The sequence below is a fragment of the Ictidomys tridecemlineatus genome, chromosome 6 (genome assembly GCF_052094955.1).
Source record: "Ictidomys tridecemlineatus isolate mIctTri1 chromosome 6, mIctTri1.hap1, whole genome shotgun sequence".
Classification (NCBI taxonomy): Eukaryota; Metazoa; Chordata; class Mammalia; order Rodentia; family Sciuridae; genus Ictidomys; species Ictidomys tridecemlineatus.
The window spans coordinates 93776316-93793072 of NC_135482.1; the positions used below are offsets into that span (position 1 = coordinate 93776316).

Genomic DNA, 16757 nt, shown 5'->3' on the forward strand with positions numbered 1-16757 from the left:
CTGTTCTATTTTAAGACGTTCTAGTTCTTGAATGTCTTATTCAAGACAATGTCTTATTTAGTTCTTTAATGTTCTTGTTCCAAACCAAAGAGCACTGATTGCCACTCAAGTAAAACAATAATGCCTTACATCTTGGGGTAAGTTTTTTAAAAAAATTTTTTAGATATTTCTTTTAGTTGTAGAGTGACACAATACCTTTATTTTGTTTATTTATTTTTATGTGGTGCTGAGATTGAACCCAGAACCTCACACGTGCAAGGCAAGTGCTCTACCAAGGAGCCACAGCCCCATGCCCCTGTGATAAGTTTTAATACAAGGGCATTTATTGAAAGCATCAAATATTTGGAAGACATTTTTCCCCTTCTTTCCCATGGGCCTCCTTGAACAGATATTTTCTCCCAGTTGGTGACTTATCTTTCCAGTTCTTCATGAATGTGAATTTTCCTAAAGTTCAAGTTTCAATAATAGTTTTTTAAAAATCTCTATTTTAGTTGAACCTCTCAGACCTTATCAAGGTAGTATAAGGCTTTTCAAAGGAAAAAGCCAGCTCACTTCTGCTTCTGCTTTGGCTAATTCTGGGGCAATGCGCTCCCTGTTGGCCCCCAGACTGGCCTAGTTTAAGGAACAAATTCAAGAACAAGACTTTTCAATCTAAGAGAACATTGTCTTACATAGGACAATTTTAGATATCAGAATTTCATTGCCACAGAAGCAGCTAACAATTTTGAGAATCCACCATGTGCTAGATGTGATGTTAAGTGCTTTCCTACATTTTATCTTATTCATTAAAGCAGTACTTCCAGACACAAGGGGGTCCACAAATTTAAATAAATTCCCCCATGTTCCAGCAACTGGCCTGAGACAGCCAAAGTTCAAATCCAAATTATTTCCCTCCAAGACAGGTTCTTTCAATAGGTCTGTGTGAAGTTCATTCTTCCCATTACTGACTGGTTGGTTTCTCTGATTATTTTCTTATGAAAGATGCTTAAACTATATAAGTCTTGCTATGTCATTATCTAATTTGTTTTTTAATAGCTTTAATTTATTTTCAGATATTTTCTCCCAGTTGGTGGCTTATCTTTTCATGATCTTATCTGCATCTTTTAAGAAGTTCCTAATGTTAAAGTCTAATTTATCTTTGATCTTTTGGTCATTGTTGGGTTGTTTTCGTTCTCTTTTATAGATTGTGTTTGGTTTGGTGTTGTATATAAGAAATCTTTGTCTAAATCCAGATTACAAATATTTTCTCCTAGAAGTTTTATAATTTTAGGATTTTTACTTTAGGTATACCATTCACTTTTGAGTTAATTTCTACACATCTTCTGAGGTGTGGAATAAGGTCTTTTTCTGCATACAGATATCTAATTATTTCTACACCATTTGCTGAGAATTAGCATATCTGCACTAAATTACCTTTGTACTATATATGTGTGGGCCCCATATTCTGACACGATGATTCTATTGGGGATAATGCCAATATCATTCCTAGAGCTTTACAGCAAAATTTGAAGTCACAGGATATAATTCCTTTGGTGTTGCTTCTTTTTCAAGTTGTCGTGCTATTCTATACTGTTTACCATTTATTTATTCAAGGAAAAAGACTGTTTTCTTCATTTATTTACTCAGGGAAAAAGTTATAAAACAACTCCTAAAAATCTAAAGACAATTTAAAATTAAAAGTTACTATAGAGGGGCTGGGGATGTGGCTCAGGCGGTAGCGTGCTCGCCTGGCATGCGTGCGGCCCGGGTTCGATCCTCAGCACCACATACCAACAAAGATGTTGTGTCCGCCGAGAACTAAAAAATAAATACTAAAAATTCTTTCTCTATCTCTCTCTCTCCTCTCTCACTCTCTCTTTAAAAAAAAAAGTTACTATAGAACAGTATGGACATTTTGTATCTGGAGCTTCAGCAGGAAGTAAGGCACTCTGAGTTTGGGATTCCATTTGTTTAATCAAAAATTATTTCATGTACCTTGCATAGATTGCCAATTCTCAAAAGAAAGCTAAAGCATAATAATTTATTCTTGAACCGTGTAGGACAGGATTACAGCTTTCATTGATGTTTTAGAAAGTACTTTGGGCTCTAGGGTAGCTTAGTCATCATTGCACGCATCAGTTGTCATTGCCCTAACAAAGTGGTGACTTACTGACTAAAGGGAGTTTATCTGGTAACATTGCTGCCTACCATACTATCTATAAGATACCTTTCTTCACACATCTGAAATGTTATATCCAGCAGTTATAGGCAAAGCATTCTAGTGTCTCTCTTCCAATAAAGCATATTGGAAGTTTTATATTAAAGCTGCTACATTAAGCTTGCTCCTTCTGGGGACAATGAGAAGAAACTGTAATCTGAGGGAGCTGGGCACTGATCACTGCCACTGTGTGATGTTGAGCAAATTACTTATCATCTTTGGGCCTCAGTTTCATCATTTGTCAAAATGAAAAGTTTAGATGACTTGTCCTTGAGTCGCACATTCAACTCTGAAATTTTTTGACTCTTCTGTAGTGTCTTTATTTTAACTTAAAAATTAGAAGCCTTGAAAAATATACGAAAACTCTTGGCTGGGGTTGTGGGGCAGTGGTAGAGTGCTTGTCTTGCATGTGTGAGGCACTGGGTTCGATCCTCTGCACCACATAAAGATAAATAAATAAAATAAAATAAAGGTATTTTTGTCCATTTACAACTAAAAAAAGTATTTTAAAAAAACATATATATTCAAAAACTCTAAATGGCAAAAGCACTGTGATGAATCCGAGGGGGAGCTTTTGCAATCTGTGGTCTTTTGATGCACCCAGACTGCCTAACACCACTGTACCAGTCTACTTTTAACTATGGCTACACTGAGTGGTTAAGATGGCACTTATGGCTTCTGGTGCTGTGATGTTCTGTGACTCATGACCGTCCCCTCCCCAATTTGGAGAAGGAAAAGAATAGCTTCTAAGCCCAGGTAATTCCAAAGCTTCAGAGTTCTCTTGAATTGGCAGTTTTTATTTCAAATATTTCTCCCAGGTAACTAGTACAGATTGAAACTAAGAGGATTTTAAACATCTTTTGTCTTTTTTATGCCAAGGCACAACAGAACTACTCTGTTCATACTCTAAATGATCACTGCTCTATTTACAGAATAAGAATCACCAAGAGCCTGAAATTTACTAGGAAATGTAGAACATAGATTTGAATCTGAAATAATGTGATAATAATTATTGATCATTTACTGTGTGCCAGCTGTTGTGTCAAGCGTTTCTTGTGCATTCTGTAATTTCATTTTCATAACAATCTTGAAAACTAGGCATAATAGAAAATGATGCCCAAGGTTACACGATATTAAGTGGCAGAGCTGATCTTCTATCCACATCTGTTGCAATCTACACCTTGAACTCTTAATGACTACATCAGAGACTAGCTCTCATTACTTAGCTAGAACTTTTAGAGAGTAATTAAATTTTTAGTATGAATTACAGTGATCTAAACCAGAATAACAAATGCTAATGGATCACTTTGGGTAAACTTGATAGAAGAAAGAATCCACAGAAGATTTCCTGAAGAAATTGCTTTGAGTGATATTTTGAAATGAAGAACATGAATTGGCTAGAGACAAGGGTGAGTTTGTGCTGAAAAGATAGACGATATGAGACTCTGAAGATGCAAATGAACAAATTATGTGCTCAGAAAGCAACTTAAAGACTTACTCATTGCAGGGTAATAACCAAAAATAAACCCGATGTCATGGGGTGAAAATCCAAGAGATTACAGTGTTTTACAGTAGACACTGGAGATCCACTCTCAGAGTTTAAGCAAAGGGAGAAACATAATTTAAATTATATTTGATTTTACAATTTATCCTATAATTCATATAGGAGAATTATGAGTTTTGAATACTCGGAAAGTCAAGAGAAAAATTTTTAGCAAAATATATTTGATACTCAACACATTATCTTTAGGAATACAATATAACTCACCTCACAGAGGCCCTCTAACCTTAATAGTACAATGATGATGTATTTAGTTTCATAAATTAAGAGGACAGGATGCAGATTTTATCCAATTTTCAGAAAGAAGGGTGGCTGTTCCACCACAATTATGCTAGCTGGCCCATCATCCCTGGTGTTGTGCAGTGTGCATAAAACAAACACACAAGGGTCATAGATTAAAGTCAGGTTTGGGCAAATAGAAATCTCCCAACAATATGTATTAAATTGAGTTGAATTGAAGTCCACTTCCAGATAGCAATTACTGTGGGCTCCTGCATGGAGGCTAATGTGTTGAGTGAATTATAGTTGGGTTCCTTCCATTACAAAACCACTAATGCTAACTTAATGTCTCTTCACATTTTCTAAAGCATTTTCTTTCCTTTTCTCTTTTTCTCTCCCTCCCTGTCTCTTTCTCTCTCCAGTTCCAGAGACCTAATGACTTCTCACCCCCTTTCCGCTTTGGGACTGTGCCCAATGGCAGCACAGAGAGGAATATTCGTAACAATTATGCAGAAATGCATGCCTACATGGGAAAGTTCAACCAGAGAGGTGTGGATGATGCTTTGCTCTCCCTGAAAACAGGGTAAGAACATCTTCCCATCTGAGAGTGCTTGATATGTTCCTCGAATTTATTAAACATGTATTGAATCAGACATACTAGTATACCGTGCATGGTGCCACATAACATAAGATCAAAGACTTTATTTACTGTTTATGGATTTCCAAGTTACACTTGACAATGTGATTCAAACCTGTGTACAAAGATTCCTATGCTATTACTTCTGCATTTTTTTTAGAAATTACTTTTTACTTGCACAAATGTAACCATAAAATAAATGAAGTAGATATTAAAATAGAAGGAAAGAGTCAAGGATAAGCCTCATTCGTTACTCATGAAATAAAACCTGTACTCTAAGAAGTGAAAATGATGGTTCTGGTGTGTTATAGACAGAACAAAAAGTGTAAACGTTTTTAGATAACAAAAAGTAAGCAAGTATTGACTGATCTCCAATTCCAGCTTTTGTTGGATCTAAGAGTTTTTGTTCATTAAAAGAAATTCGTGAATTACAAATATGTTGATTATCCTTTTGTTCATTTAGTCTCCAGAAGCCAGACCTGTAGAAAGGGACAGGCATTATAGAATTTGGGATTTGGGGATCAAATGGGGCTTTACATGTCACATAATGACTAGCAGCAGGTGGACTTCCTCTCAGTATCCCTGTGACACGTGGTTACTTATTATACCATCAATACGTTTGCATGGGATTTCAGAAGATTTAATTTGGACTTGGGGTAGGACAGCTTTGGGTAGTCTGAACCCCCAATTCTCAATCATATCAGAGCTTTGTCTTTTTGGTATGCCACTTTCTCTGGGGCACCTTTTATAAAATGTCTCATGGTGTATCATGGAAGAAAGGATTGTTTTTGTTTGTTTCTCAGGGAGGGACAAAACTACTTGCTTTGCAAAAGTACAGGGGATGATACATGTTTTTCTTTTTTCAGACCTCTCTATTACCTTTTGGGCTTTATGGGAGTTCCTTCCTCTAGCTTTGCTATGTGTAAATGTTGGTTTTAAGCTTTGATTCATGCCTTCCTGCCCTTAGTCCAAGGCTTTTCTCTATGTGTTCCTACCTTATCAAAGAGAACCCACAGAATGAGGTCCTGATCATTTAGGAATTGGGGAGATCTGAGTTCTTCCATATGTTACCTTCCCTTGTAGTCTCTCATTTGTTCTTGACAAGCCTGTGCTGCCACCACCCCAACCACTCACCTCTGTCCTTGTGCCATACAACGGAATATTGGAACCTTCCTGACCACAAAAATAGCATTGCACATCTATTGGAACACGTACACCTACACTTATCCCCACTCTGGACTGTAATGAACTGAGAAATGAAAAATGTTATATAAATCTTACCCCTGCTATTTGTTATCATTGTGGCGCTTACTTCTCATTATTTCTGTTATTATTTTTATTGATTCCTTCTTACTCCCTCTCCTTTTCAGACACAGCTTATGAGTTGGCTTCAGGCCCAACATACATTCTTGTCATTCCCAGTGGGAGGGAAAGATCACCTCCTTTTCAACCTGAAATCACATAAAGAACAGCCTGGGATTTGGGCTTTAGATTCTGGCAGTAGTCCAACTTGAGCCTTACTTTGAACCAGTTCTCTACATAGCTTTATGAAATCCTGCTGCTTCATATTAATGGCCCCTTGTTTAGTTTTGTTCTGAAATTCCTCTTTTGGATTTTGTTTACTTCTTTCCTGTGCAGGAAGCTGGATGCCTTCATCTATGATGCAGCAGTGTTGAACTACATGGCGGGCAGAGACGAAGGCTGCAAGCTGGTCACCATTGGCAGCGGCAAGGTCTTTGCCTCCACTGGTTATGGCATTGCCATTCAGAAAGACTCTGGGTGGAAGCGCCAGGTGGACCTTGCTATCCTGCAGCTGTTTGGAGATGGTGAGTTAAAGAAAGGGAAAGTGCCCATTTGTCCTCCTCCAATGGCCAGTTCAAAATATCAACCCTTCTTCCATCTCTGTTCCTCTAACCTATGCATTTGCACAAAAAAAGCATCTCACAGTATATAATGAAATTTGAGAATATGCTAGATTTCTAGGGTTGCCATAACAAAGTACCATGAACATTGACTTAAACAGAAACTTATCCTCTCACAGTTCTGGAGGCTAGAGGTTGGAAATCAGGGTGTTGGTAGGGTTAGTTCCTCCTGGGGATTGTGAGAGAGACTATTTGAGTCCTCTCCCCAAGCTTCTGATTGTTTGCTGGCCATATTTGGTCTTCCTTGGCTTGTAGAAGCTTCACCCTGAGCCCTGCCTCCATGTTCACATGGCATCCTACATGTATGCACATTTTCCCTCTGAACGTATCTCTTAAGATTATTCATATTGGACTGGGGGACCACTGTGCTCCAGTATGACATCATCTTAACAAATTAAATCTACAATTACCCTATTTCCAAATAAAGACACATCCTAAGGTACTGGGGGTCAGGACTTCAACACATGAATTATGGTGGGGAGGTGGGGACACAGTTCAACCCATATTGGGTGAAGGATGAGGGAGAAGATTAAAATAGTTGGTCACAAGTTGTGTTTCAATATTGCAGGGTGTAATCAGACCTTCCAGGAAAAAGTAGAAGAGACTGGTATTAGATGTTCCAACCAGTCATTTTACATGTGGCCCAAACAGTAGCTGGAACTGTGGAAGGACTCTTTATGTGCCCAGAGAAAGGGCAGGGAAATGAAGGCATAGTTGTCTACTCTTCCTTCCTTCCCTCCTACCTTCCTCTTTCAGCTGGAAGAGGTAGGAGGCAGGCCAGGGGTTCACAGAGGCAGGCACCATAAGGCACTCGCCTGTGTCATTTCTGGCAGCAGATTGAGCAGCCAGCTTGCACTGAGAAAAATCTCTTCTATTTCATTATACCCTTGTCTTCTGCATTTCTCTTCACTTTATTATCCAAAGCACCTACTCTTCCTGTCATCCTCACAGAATCTAATCCAGTTACAGATGAACAGCCTTCCTCCACATGGCTCCACAGCCCATCAACCAAGTGGCTCTCTCAATTATGTCTGCAGAATCTTTGCCGTTAGGGATGAGATCAGAAGCAGAAAATCAGAGGTAGATTCCCAGACTCCAGGTGATCTCGGCTGTTCCCTTAGTTAGGAAAAGCATGGTTTGTGTAAAAAGTGATTGTATTAATATCAAAAGAGCAAGTGGGTATAGCTAGAGTGTTTCTAAGCCCTGGTATAAGAGCTTCTGTAACTCAGGGTTGTCACTTGTAGGAAAAAATGGAGCCTGTACCTATGGGGAAGAGCAACACTAGAGATGATTCTGCAGAAGTTGCCAAAACATTACTCAGATCATGCAAAGTCCACATTTTTAATCAAATTGTAACTGTTAGAATGGACAATTTCTTCATGAGATTTTCTGAACTGTGCTTCTCTAGGATAAGAGACATTCCAGGGCATATGGTTTATTCCATTTCCCTTTAGCCTAGAATTTCTACCTTTCTAATTCCTAGTATCCTGTGAAGTAGGTAAAGGCCATTGGAATCTGACAGAATTTAAGTAATGAAAGCATCCTTATGCGGCGTTAAGAGCCCTCAGATATGATTTGGGTGGTCTTCTTTTATTCAAGCTTACTCCTAGTTTGCTGTTATATATTTATTTGTATTTTCCTCTTCAACAAGAAATTTGTAAATCTAAGGGACCCTAGGGAACCAACCAATTCTCTGCTATTCTCTCTGTCTCTCCTTCCCCTGCCGAGTGAGTCTGCTTTGTGCAATTGTAAGAGCAAGTTTCTGAATCACTTGTTTGATTATGTTGTTCCCACTGTCTGTAAAATAAAGTGCAAAGTGCTTAGTCTGACACTGATGTCCTCAGAATTCTTGCATCGGTGGGTGTTTTTTACTTGGCTTCTTCTGCTGACTGTTATTCTGTTTAAACTGTTCTTCCTGCCTCTTCTTAAACAAGCTTGTATTTCCCCACCTCCCTCCCATTGATCATGGTATTTCTGCTGCCTGGAGTACCTTTTTGTAAAAGATAAATTAAAATTCACTAATCCATCATGCCCAATCCCAGGTCCTACCTCCCCCACGAAAGCCCACTAGCTACCCTCCATCCACCAAATTACTCTCAGTAATTTAAACTCTTGCCTGCATAACAGATAGCTTGTCATATTGATCATTTACGTATATCAATTTACACTGGGCAGGTAAAAGGGAGCAGTGTCAATGTGTCATGTCTTTGTATTACCTGCACTATCTTCATTGAGTTTTCACTAAATACCTATTGAATACATTGATGAGCTAACATATAATGGTATTAATAAAATTACTATTAACTCTCTTTATTCATTTTCTTTCTTTGTGTCTCCTTGTCTCTTTCTCTCTCTTGTTTTTTTCTCTCTTCCTTAATATTCCTCTTTCCCTCATTTCTCTATTCCTCTCCTACTCTTTCCCCTTTATCTATTTTTCTTCTCTGCCCTGTCTCCAGGGGAGATGGAAGAACTGGAAGCTCTCTGGCTCACTGGCATTTGCCACAATGAGAAGAATGAGGTCATGAGCAGCCAGCTGGACATTGACAACATGGCGGGCGTCTTCTACATGTTGGGGGCAGCCATGGCACTCAGCCTTATCACCTTCATCTGTGAACACCTTTTCTATTGGCAGTTCCGGCATTGCTTTATGGGTGTCTGTTCTGGCAAGCCTGGCATGGTCTTCTCCATCAGCAGAGTAAGTGCTTTGATTTAGATGCCTAGAGCTTGTTAAGGATAGCTTAGCCTAGCACTGTGCAAAACAGAGAGACCCCAAGAGGGCACTAACTCCAGCCTTATGTTGCTAGAGCAAGAAATTACATCATGCATTTCACTAGAAGTTTTTGTGATATTTCAAGAGGACCAAAAAAAAAGTGATACTATATTTCCTTTAAGAAATACCTTTCCATGTGGGATTTGGGCATTTGGTTTGCAATAAGAACTGGCAGATCCATCAAAATGGAAAGTTTGGCTTTTCCCCAAATGCTTTTCATCACCATTAGTCAATTCTTTATAGGCTGTATTAATCATTTAATCCTTTAAAAGAGTCACATTTCTATTTAAACAATGGAATGAAACATCTCTCTCTAATTCTAACAAACAAAGGTATATTAATGGTGGTCTCACTATTCCTATGTTTTAATCATGAGTGGAGTATAAGGAGTTGAAGAGCTTAACAGGACCTTCAGAAATAAGTCCTGACTCACAAGAAATTTATATTCCAGTAACTTCCTTAATTGGAACAAGAGTATAACTCTTAGGTCATTCTTTAGGTCACTTCTTCAGTTCTAATCTAAAGTGAGGCATCAGGAACAGTTTTGTACATCAACAAGATATCACAGACAGGAGTTTAAAAAACAAAGTGGACCTCTTTTTGATTTTTTTAATAAGGTCATGGGGCCCACTCATGAGCAGTCAACTCAAATTACATTTTGGGATTGAGGTCCACTTTCCAAATATGACCAACTTTGCCTCAAATGAAGTTATGAAAGTAAATGGATTTCTCATTAAATTGGTTTTTTTTTTTGGTAATTTTCCTGTAGTATTTCACTGATAGGGAACAATTCTCCATTTCCTCTCTGGCTGAGTTGATTGAGGTCAATAAGTACCACTGGAATAGGAGAATGGAACTTGCATTGGTTACAGTCCAATTTGGGTTGTTCTACTGCACAGCCCTTCCCCAAGTCCCAAGATAAGGCAATCACAGAAGCAAAAGAAACTGATGACCTGTAATAGGAATCCTGCTTATACCTTTTGACATTATTAGTCCCTTGAGAGAGGAAAAATGCTTGGCATTTTCTCCAGGTCATAGAAAAAGAAGGGTTAGATAGAAGGACAAGGACAGAATGGAGAGTAACTATGACCTTGTGATGTCCTCTGGGACAATAGGTTCCCTTCTTCTTTCCCACTTAGCTGCCATTCTCCTTCTAACCTTCTCTGTTTTTATTCCTATCCATGGGAGAACATCCATTTCCAAATTTATTTCCCTTATTGCAAAGACACAATTCAGCACTTCTTCTTTAATACTTTCCCTTACCAGGGAGAAAAGTTCAGTTTGTCTACCTTTCAAGGCAGGGAACAAGAGGTGAGCAGTAGGTTGATTTGACTTTAGAAGTGGACCTAGGAGGCCAACCAGGAGCCCAGGGCTTCCTTCTCATGGATGCTGTTTTTCACTGCCCAATATAAAGAGTTGTACACAGGAAGCTTTCTATCAATGCTAAGATGATAAAACATTATTTATGATAATATTAAGTGGGTGAGAAAGTATAAGAAGGAAATTGAGAGTTAACAGGAGAATAAATAAGAGAATTCAACAAGGGAGTTATTTATTCATACCTAGTATCTGATATTTGTCCCAATTTTCCCTCCCATGGTGTAGGGCACAGTAGGAGAAAAATTCTTCTTTGACCCCAGGCTTCCTAGTTCTCTGTGTGAGTTTGGTTCATGCTTGACTAAAGAACAGAATTATTCAGCTGTTTTTTGGTGACCGAAATTCTAAAAACTGCTCAAATTTTGTCAAAGTTGGAAAAGAGTGGCAACTGTGAGCTACTGCGCCCCTTTTCTGCCATTCGGGAGTAACCAGCTAGAGCAGAGCATCCTCAGTATCTGTAGAGCATTGCCACCTATTTCCAGAAGGCTGAGTTTTTTGGTTTTTTTGATTTTTTTTAACTGTGGGTTCATATCATGACCTTGTTCTTAAAATGTGAAAATCTGGGCATAGAAGAAAAATCAAGTCAGTGGTGGAGTTGAATCAGGAATGTCATGTTTTGTAATTCCAGTCTATTTGTTCAAATCACTTGTTTCAGCCAAGGCTCCTCTCTGATGGCCAGGACACTAACCTTAACTCATGAAATGAGGTTCGCTGAATTCAAGGGGATGATACAGGCAATCTTCTAGCTACATCTTGTAAGAGTGGATAAAACTATCTGCTTTGTGCTTTCTCTGGCTTCTAGGAATGTCTTGGTTGTAGAATGTGGTTTATGGTCATTTTTAGCTTTCCTGAATCTCATCTGTCCCATGGTATTTTGCTTCAGGGTATCTACAGCTGCATTCATGGAGTGGCGATTGAAGAACGCCAATCTGTGATGAACTCCCCCACGGCGACCATGAACAACACACACTCCAACATCCTGCGCTTGCTCCGCACGGCCAAGAACATGGCCAACCTCTCTGGCGTGAATGGCTCACCCCAGAGCGCCTTGGACTTCATCCGCCGCGAGTCATCCGTCTATGACATCTCAGAGCACCGCCGCAGCTTCACCCATTCCGACTGCAAGTCCTATAACAACCCGCCCTGCGAGGAGAACCTCTTCAGCGACTACATCAGCGAGGTGGAGAGAACGTTTGGCAATCTGCAGCTGAAGGACAGCAACGTGTACCAAGACCACTACCACCACCACCACAGGCCGCACAGCATCGGCAGCACCAGCTCCATCGACGGGCTCTACGACTGTGACAACCCACCCTTCACCACCCAGCCCAGGTCCATCAGCAAGAAGCCCCTGGACATTGGCCTGCCCTCCTCCAAACACAGCCAGCTAAGTGACCTGTACGGCAAGTTCTCCTTCAAGAGCGACCGCTACAGTGGCCACGACGACTTGATCCGCTCAGATGTCTCGGACATCTCCACCCACACGGTCACCTACGGAAACATCGAAGGCAACGCAGCCAAGAGGCGTAAGCAGCAGTACAAGGACAGCCTGAAGAAGCGGCCAGCCTCGGCCAAGTCCCGGCGGGAGTTCGACGAGATCGAGCTGGCCTACCGTCGCCGACCGCCCCGCTCCCCTGACCACAAGCGCTATTTCAGGGACAAGGAAGGGTTGCGGGACTTTTACCTGGACCAGTTCCGAACCAAGGAGAACTCCCCTCACTGGGAGCACGTGGACCTGACCGATATCTACAAGGAGCGGAGCGACGACTTCAAGCGCGACTCGGTCAGCGGAGGAGGGCCCTGTACTAACAGGTCGCACCTCAAACACCCGTCGGGCGACAAACACGGCGTGGTCAGCGGGGTACCAGCTCCCTGGGAGAAGAACCTGACCAACGTGGACTGGGATGACCGGTCTGGGGGCAACTTCTGCCGCAGCTGTCCCTCCAAGCTGCACAACTACTCGACGACGGTGGCAGGTCAGAACTCGGGCCGGCAGGCGTGCATCCGGTGCGAGGCCTGCAAGAAGGCTGGCAACCTGTACGACATCAGCGAGGACAACTCCCTGCAGGAACTGGACCAGCCGGCTGCCCCCGTGGCGGTGACGTCCAACGCCTCCGCCACCAAGTATCCTCAGAGCCCGACTAATTCCAAGGCCCAGAAGAAGAATCGGAACAAACTGCGCCGGCAGCACTCGTACGACACCTTCGTGGACCTGCAGAAGGAAGAAGCCGCCTTGGCCCCGCGCAGCGTGAGCCTGAAAGACAAGGGCCGTTTCCTGGACGGGAGCCCCTACGCCCACATGTTTGAGATGCCAGCCGGCGAGAGCACCTTTGCCAACAACAAGTCCTCAGTGCCCACTGCCGGACACCACCACCACAACAACCCCGGCGGCGGCTACATGCTCAGCAAGTCGCTCTACCCTGACCGGGTCACGCAAAACCCTTTCATCCCCACTTTTGGGGACGACCAGTGCTTGCTCCATGGCAGCAAATCCTACTTCTTCAGGCAGCCCACTGTGGCAGGGGCGTCGAAAGCCAGGCCGGACTTCCGGGCCCTTGTCACCAACAAGCCGGTGGTCTCGGCCCTTCATGGGGCTGTGCCAGGCCGTTTCCAGAAGGACATCTGTATAGGGAACCAGTCCAACCCCTGTGTGCCTAACAACAAAAACCCCAGGGCTTTCAATGGCTCCAGCAATGGGCATGTTTATGAGAAACTTTCTAGTATTGAGTCTGATGTCTGAGTGAGGGAAGAGAGAGGTTAAGGTGGGTATGGGAGGGGTAGGGCTGCGGGTCGTGTGGTGCGCATGTCACGGAGGGGGTCGGGGTGAACTTGGTTCCCATTTGCTCCTTTCTTGTTCTTTTAGTTTATTTATGGGATCCTGGAGTTCTGGTTCTTGCTGAAGGCAACCCTGGTGACCAGCACCATCCCTCCTCCTTTTCACAGTTCTCCTCTCCTCCCCAGATCTGTGCGCCATTCCTGTTCCCATAAGAGGGCTGAAACGGGCCCTCTCAGCGCGGGAGGGTTCAGAGGAGAAAGGAAGTACTGCATGCGAGCTTCCTCCTAGCAGGGAAGGAAGAGCTCTTTGCCATCTACCTTGAGTGAAGCCAGGAGAAGCAAAAGGAAGCCATGTGAGCACGGGAGTAGCTTTTCCCAAACTTAATCTTTCTGTTTAGGTGAGGAAGCAAAAGCATCTAAGTGAGACCATTTAGCATACTGCTTGTGAATGAAAAGAGGCTTTTGCTAAATTCTTGTTGGGTGGATGACATCTGCACAGGGATGGTGTGCCAAAGGGAGGGTAGGAGGCCTTGTGTGTTTATATATAAGCCAAAAAAAAAAAAAAAAAGTTTGCTTCAACTCCATGAGATTCATTAGCAGTGAACTGGAGTGAAAGGTCATTGGTGGCTGAGGGGATTCCTGAACAAACTAGAAAGTTCTTTATAGTGTTATATGGTGCATTGAAGGCAACAGCAGGGGATCGTGTGTGCATGTATGTCCATGTATACTTGCACACATGGGCGGTCAGGTGCCTCTAAATGTAGAGAAGGCAACTTGACTCATTGTGCTGATTCCTTCCATATCCCTGAGCAATGCACTCATTTTGGCTTATATACAAACAGAGAGGGTCATATGTTATCTGAGTGTCTGCTGTCTGTCCCCTTCACCTTCCTGAATGAGGAATGGAAGTTCTTGACAAAGAAGATTCTGTGCTAAAAGCAAAAAAGAAAGGGAGACAATCCTACAAAAGCAAGATACTAAAATGATTTTTCATTGATTGCCAGTGAGTTCCATTGGTTTGGGTCAAGAACTTTCCAGGAAGGCTAAAGGGAAATAGAGGCAGCCATAATTCTTTTGCGCACACTTGAGAGCAAAAGTCTCCATAAAGCTCTGTTGAGCTTTTAGACCCTCAACTGGCAAGGTTTGGGGAGAAGCTCAGTAAGGCTCTGAGGAAGAGGGGAGTCATTTATGGTAGGGTAAGTGAGAGAGGGGGATGTTTTCAATGCTTTGATCCCTTCTTACTTAGCCTGGAGCTAGAAAAGCAGGCTTGTTCCCCTAGAACTGATGACAACTGATAGGGAACAGACAGTGAAGAGCATGAGCCTACCCCCGTGAGCACAGCTCGGGAGGCCTGGAGAGAAGGGAATTGATCTGGAAGTGGGGAACGGTAGGCGGGAGGGACTCTCCCACTACCTCCTTGGGCCTGGCTCCCTGGGAATGTGACTTGAGCCCAGTGGGAACTCTCTTGGTAGAAGCCCTTCCACCTTCCTGCAACACCTCTGTTCCCTCTCAGATTGTACCATTCAAAAGTAAATATATATATATGTATGTGTGTGTGTGTAAAACTCCAGGGATGAGGGTACTGGCAGATGTGATGCCCCCTTCACTTAAAGTTGGAAAATTGAGAAGGGAAATGAGTATTGTCACTGCCGGTCCTGGAACTTGGGGTGGGGGTATTCTATGGGTCAGTTCCACTGTCCTGCCATCCTCCTCTCACAGGGTGGCATCCAAAGAGCCCCGGGTCTGATTGGAAGCTTGACCACAGGATCGCCTTGTTGCACACAGGACACATAAACCAGAAAGGTGCTCATCCTCCTCTGGAAGGAAGCTGCCATGTCTCTTCACGTCACATACTCCAGGGCTGCTCTTTGCCTTCCTGATGGCCCTGCCTCACGACCCTTCCTCCTTCCCTGCCCTCGACTGCTGTCCCCCGTCCTCCTCCTTGATTTTTACCTCAGTATCTTTCATTTTAAAGCCAACTGAAGGCCTTGTAATGCTTTGTTTTCTTTCTAAAATGAACGTGGGGGCAAGGGGCTGAACCTCTCACAGATTTGGAGAGAGGAGCACGGAGTGCTTTACCTTAGATTCAAGGAAAGACTTTGAGAGAGAGGACAGAGGGCGTGAGGCGTCTCTCCAGGAGGAAGAACGAGAAGGGCCATAGAAACATCGCTTCACCCTGGCTCTGTCCAAGGGTCAGGGGCTCATCCCCTCACTCTTCCTCTTACCTCACCCCTTTAAAATAAAAAAAAAAAAAAAAAAAACCAAACCAACTATCCTAGCGAACAGCAATCTAGAACACAGGGGGCTCTGTTGGTCTCCACTGGCTACAGAAATCAAGATGGTGTTTATTTCATATGTAAATATTTTGTTTTCTAATTAATTTTGTATAGATAAAGTGTTCTCTTGTGAGTATTCAGGGTGTTGGGCTGGAGGGAGTGGGGTGGGGATGGGAATGAAGGGGAAAACAGTGTTTTGTTACAGGTTTTTGTTTTCCGTTGGGGGAATTGTTTTGTATGGCTTTTGCTTCAGGGTGTCTGGAAAAAGTGAATGTGAATGGAAGCCACTATGGTGAACAAGCCAGGGGAAAATAGTTTGTGTCCATGCCCCCCCACCCCCAAGCCAGTCTTCTCGCTGGTCTTTGAGAAGTGTTCATGCAATTTGGCCTGGGCTTTGCTGGGTCCAGTTTGGCTCCTAGCAGAGCCCCGTCGGACTGTGGTCTTCTGGGTAGACATAGGGTACCAGCACTCCATCAAAGACAAGCTGGTGGCACCAGATTTTCCCTGTCAATACCTAGCACAGCAAAGGTTCCCAAAAGGGTTTGAAACAGAACTGAGGTCAAATTAACCTCCCATTCACAGTGTGACTGAGAGGTTTCGGGAAGCTCCATCCTGAGGAATCTCCCAGTAGACTTCTCTGGTGTTTAGCAGCCATCTCACCACCTGACCCTTTTCTTCCTAGTCCCTGGGCCCTAACCCTAGCCCCCTACCCCTCCCTTAGAAATATGTGCTGCGGCCACACCCAGAAAACGTCCACTGACTTAACTTTTTGAAGAATGTGCCATCTGGTTACACAGGGGTAGCACTAGATTCGGGTCTTAGAAATTCCCATGCTTTGCTAGAAAAGATGACCAGATCCACTCACCAGTGGCTAGATGATTCCCTTAGAAAGATTGCTGAAGTTAGTTTTAGAGGTAGCAGGTGGGTATATGAGGGACGGTGCCAACAGTGGCTTTATATTTGCCTTGTCCTCATTACTGCCATCAGGAAGGTGCTATTTGCCTCACGTCAGGTATTTACAAC

The 16757-nt window shown here is 42.8% G+C and overlaps 1 protein-coding gene across 1 annotated transcript in view; it reads left to right on the top strand.

Annotated features, from left to right (window-relative positions):
* The window catches only part of Grin2b (glutamate ionotropic receptor NMDA type subunit 2B), a 401948-nt gene extending 386224 nt beyond the window's left edge, over positions 1-15724 (top strand). Inside the window, exons 12-15 of the mRNA XM_078015203.1 lie at positions 4400-4560; positions 6253-6440; positions 8993-9231; positions 11567-15724. Of these exons, the coding sequence (XP_077871329.1) occupies positions 4400-4560; positions 6253-6440; positions 8993-9231; positions 11567-13423 (2445 nt within the window). The 3' untranslated portion in view covers positions 13424-15724. The remainder of the gene's footprint in view (positions 1-4399; positions 4561-6252; positions 6441-8992; positions 9232-11566) is intronic.
* Positions 15725-16757: the final 1033 nt, after the last annotated feature.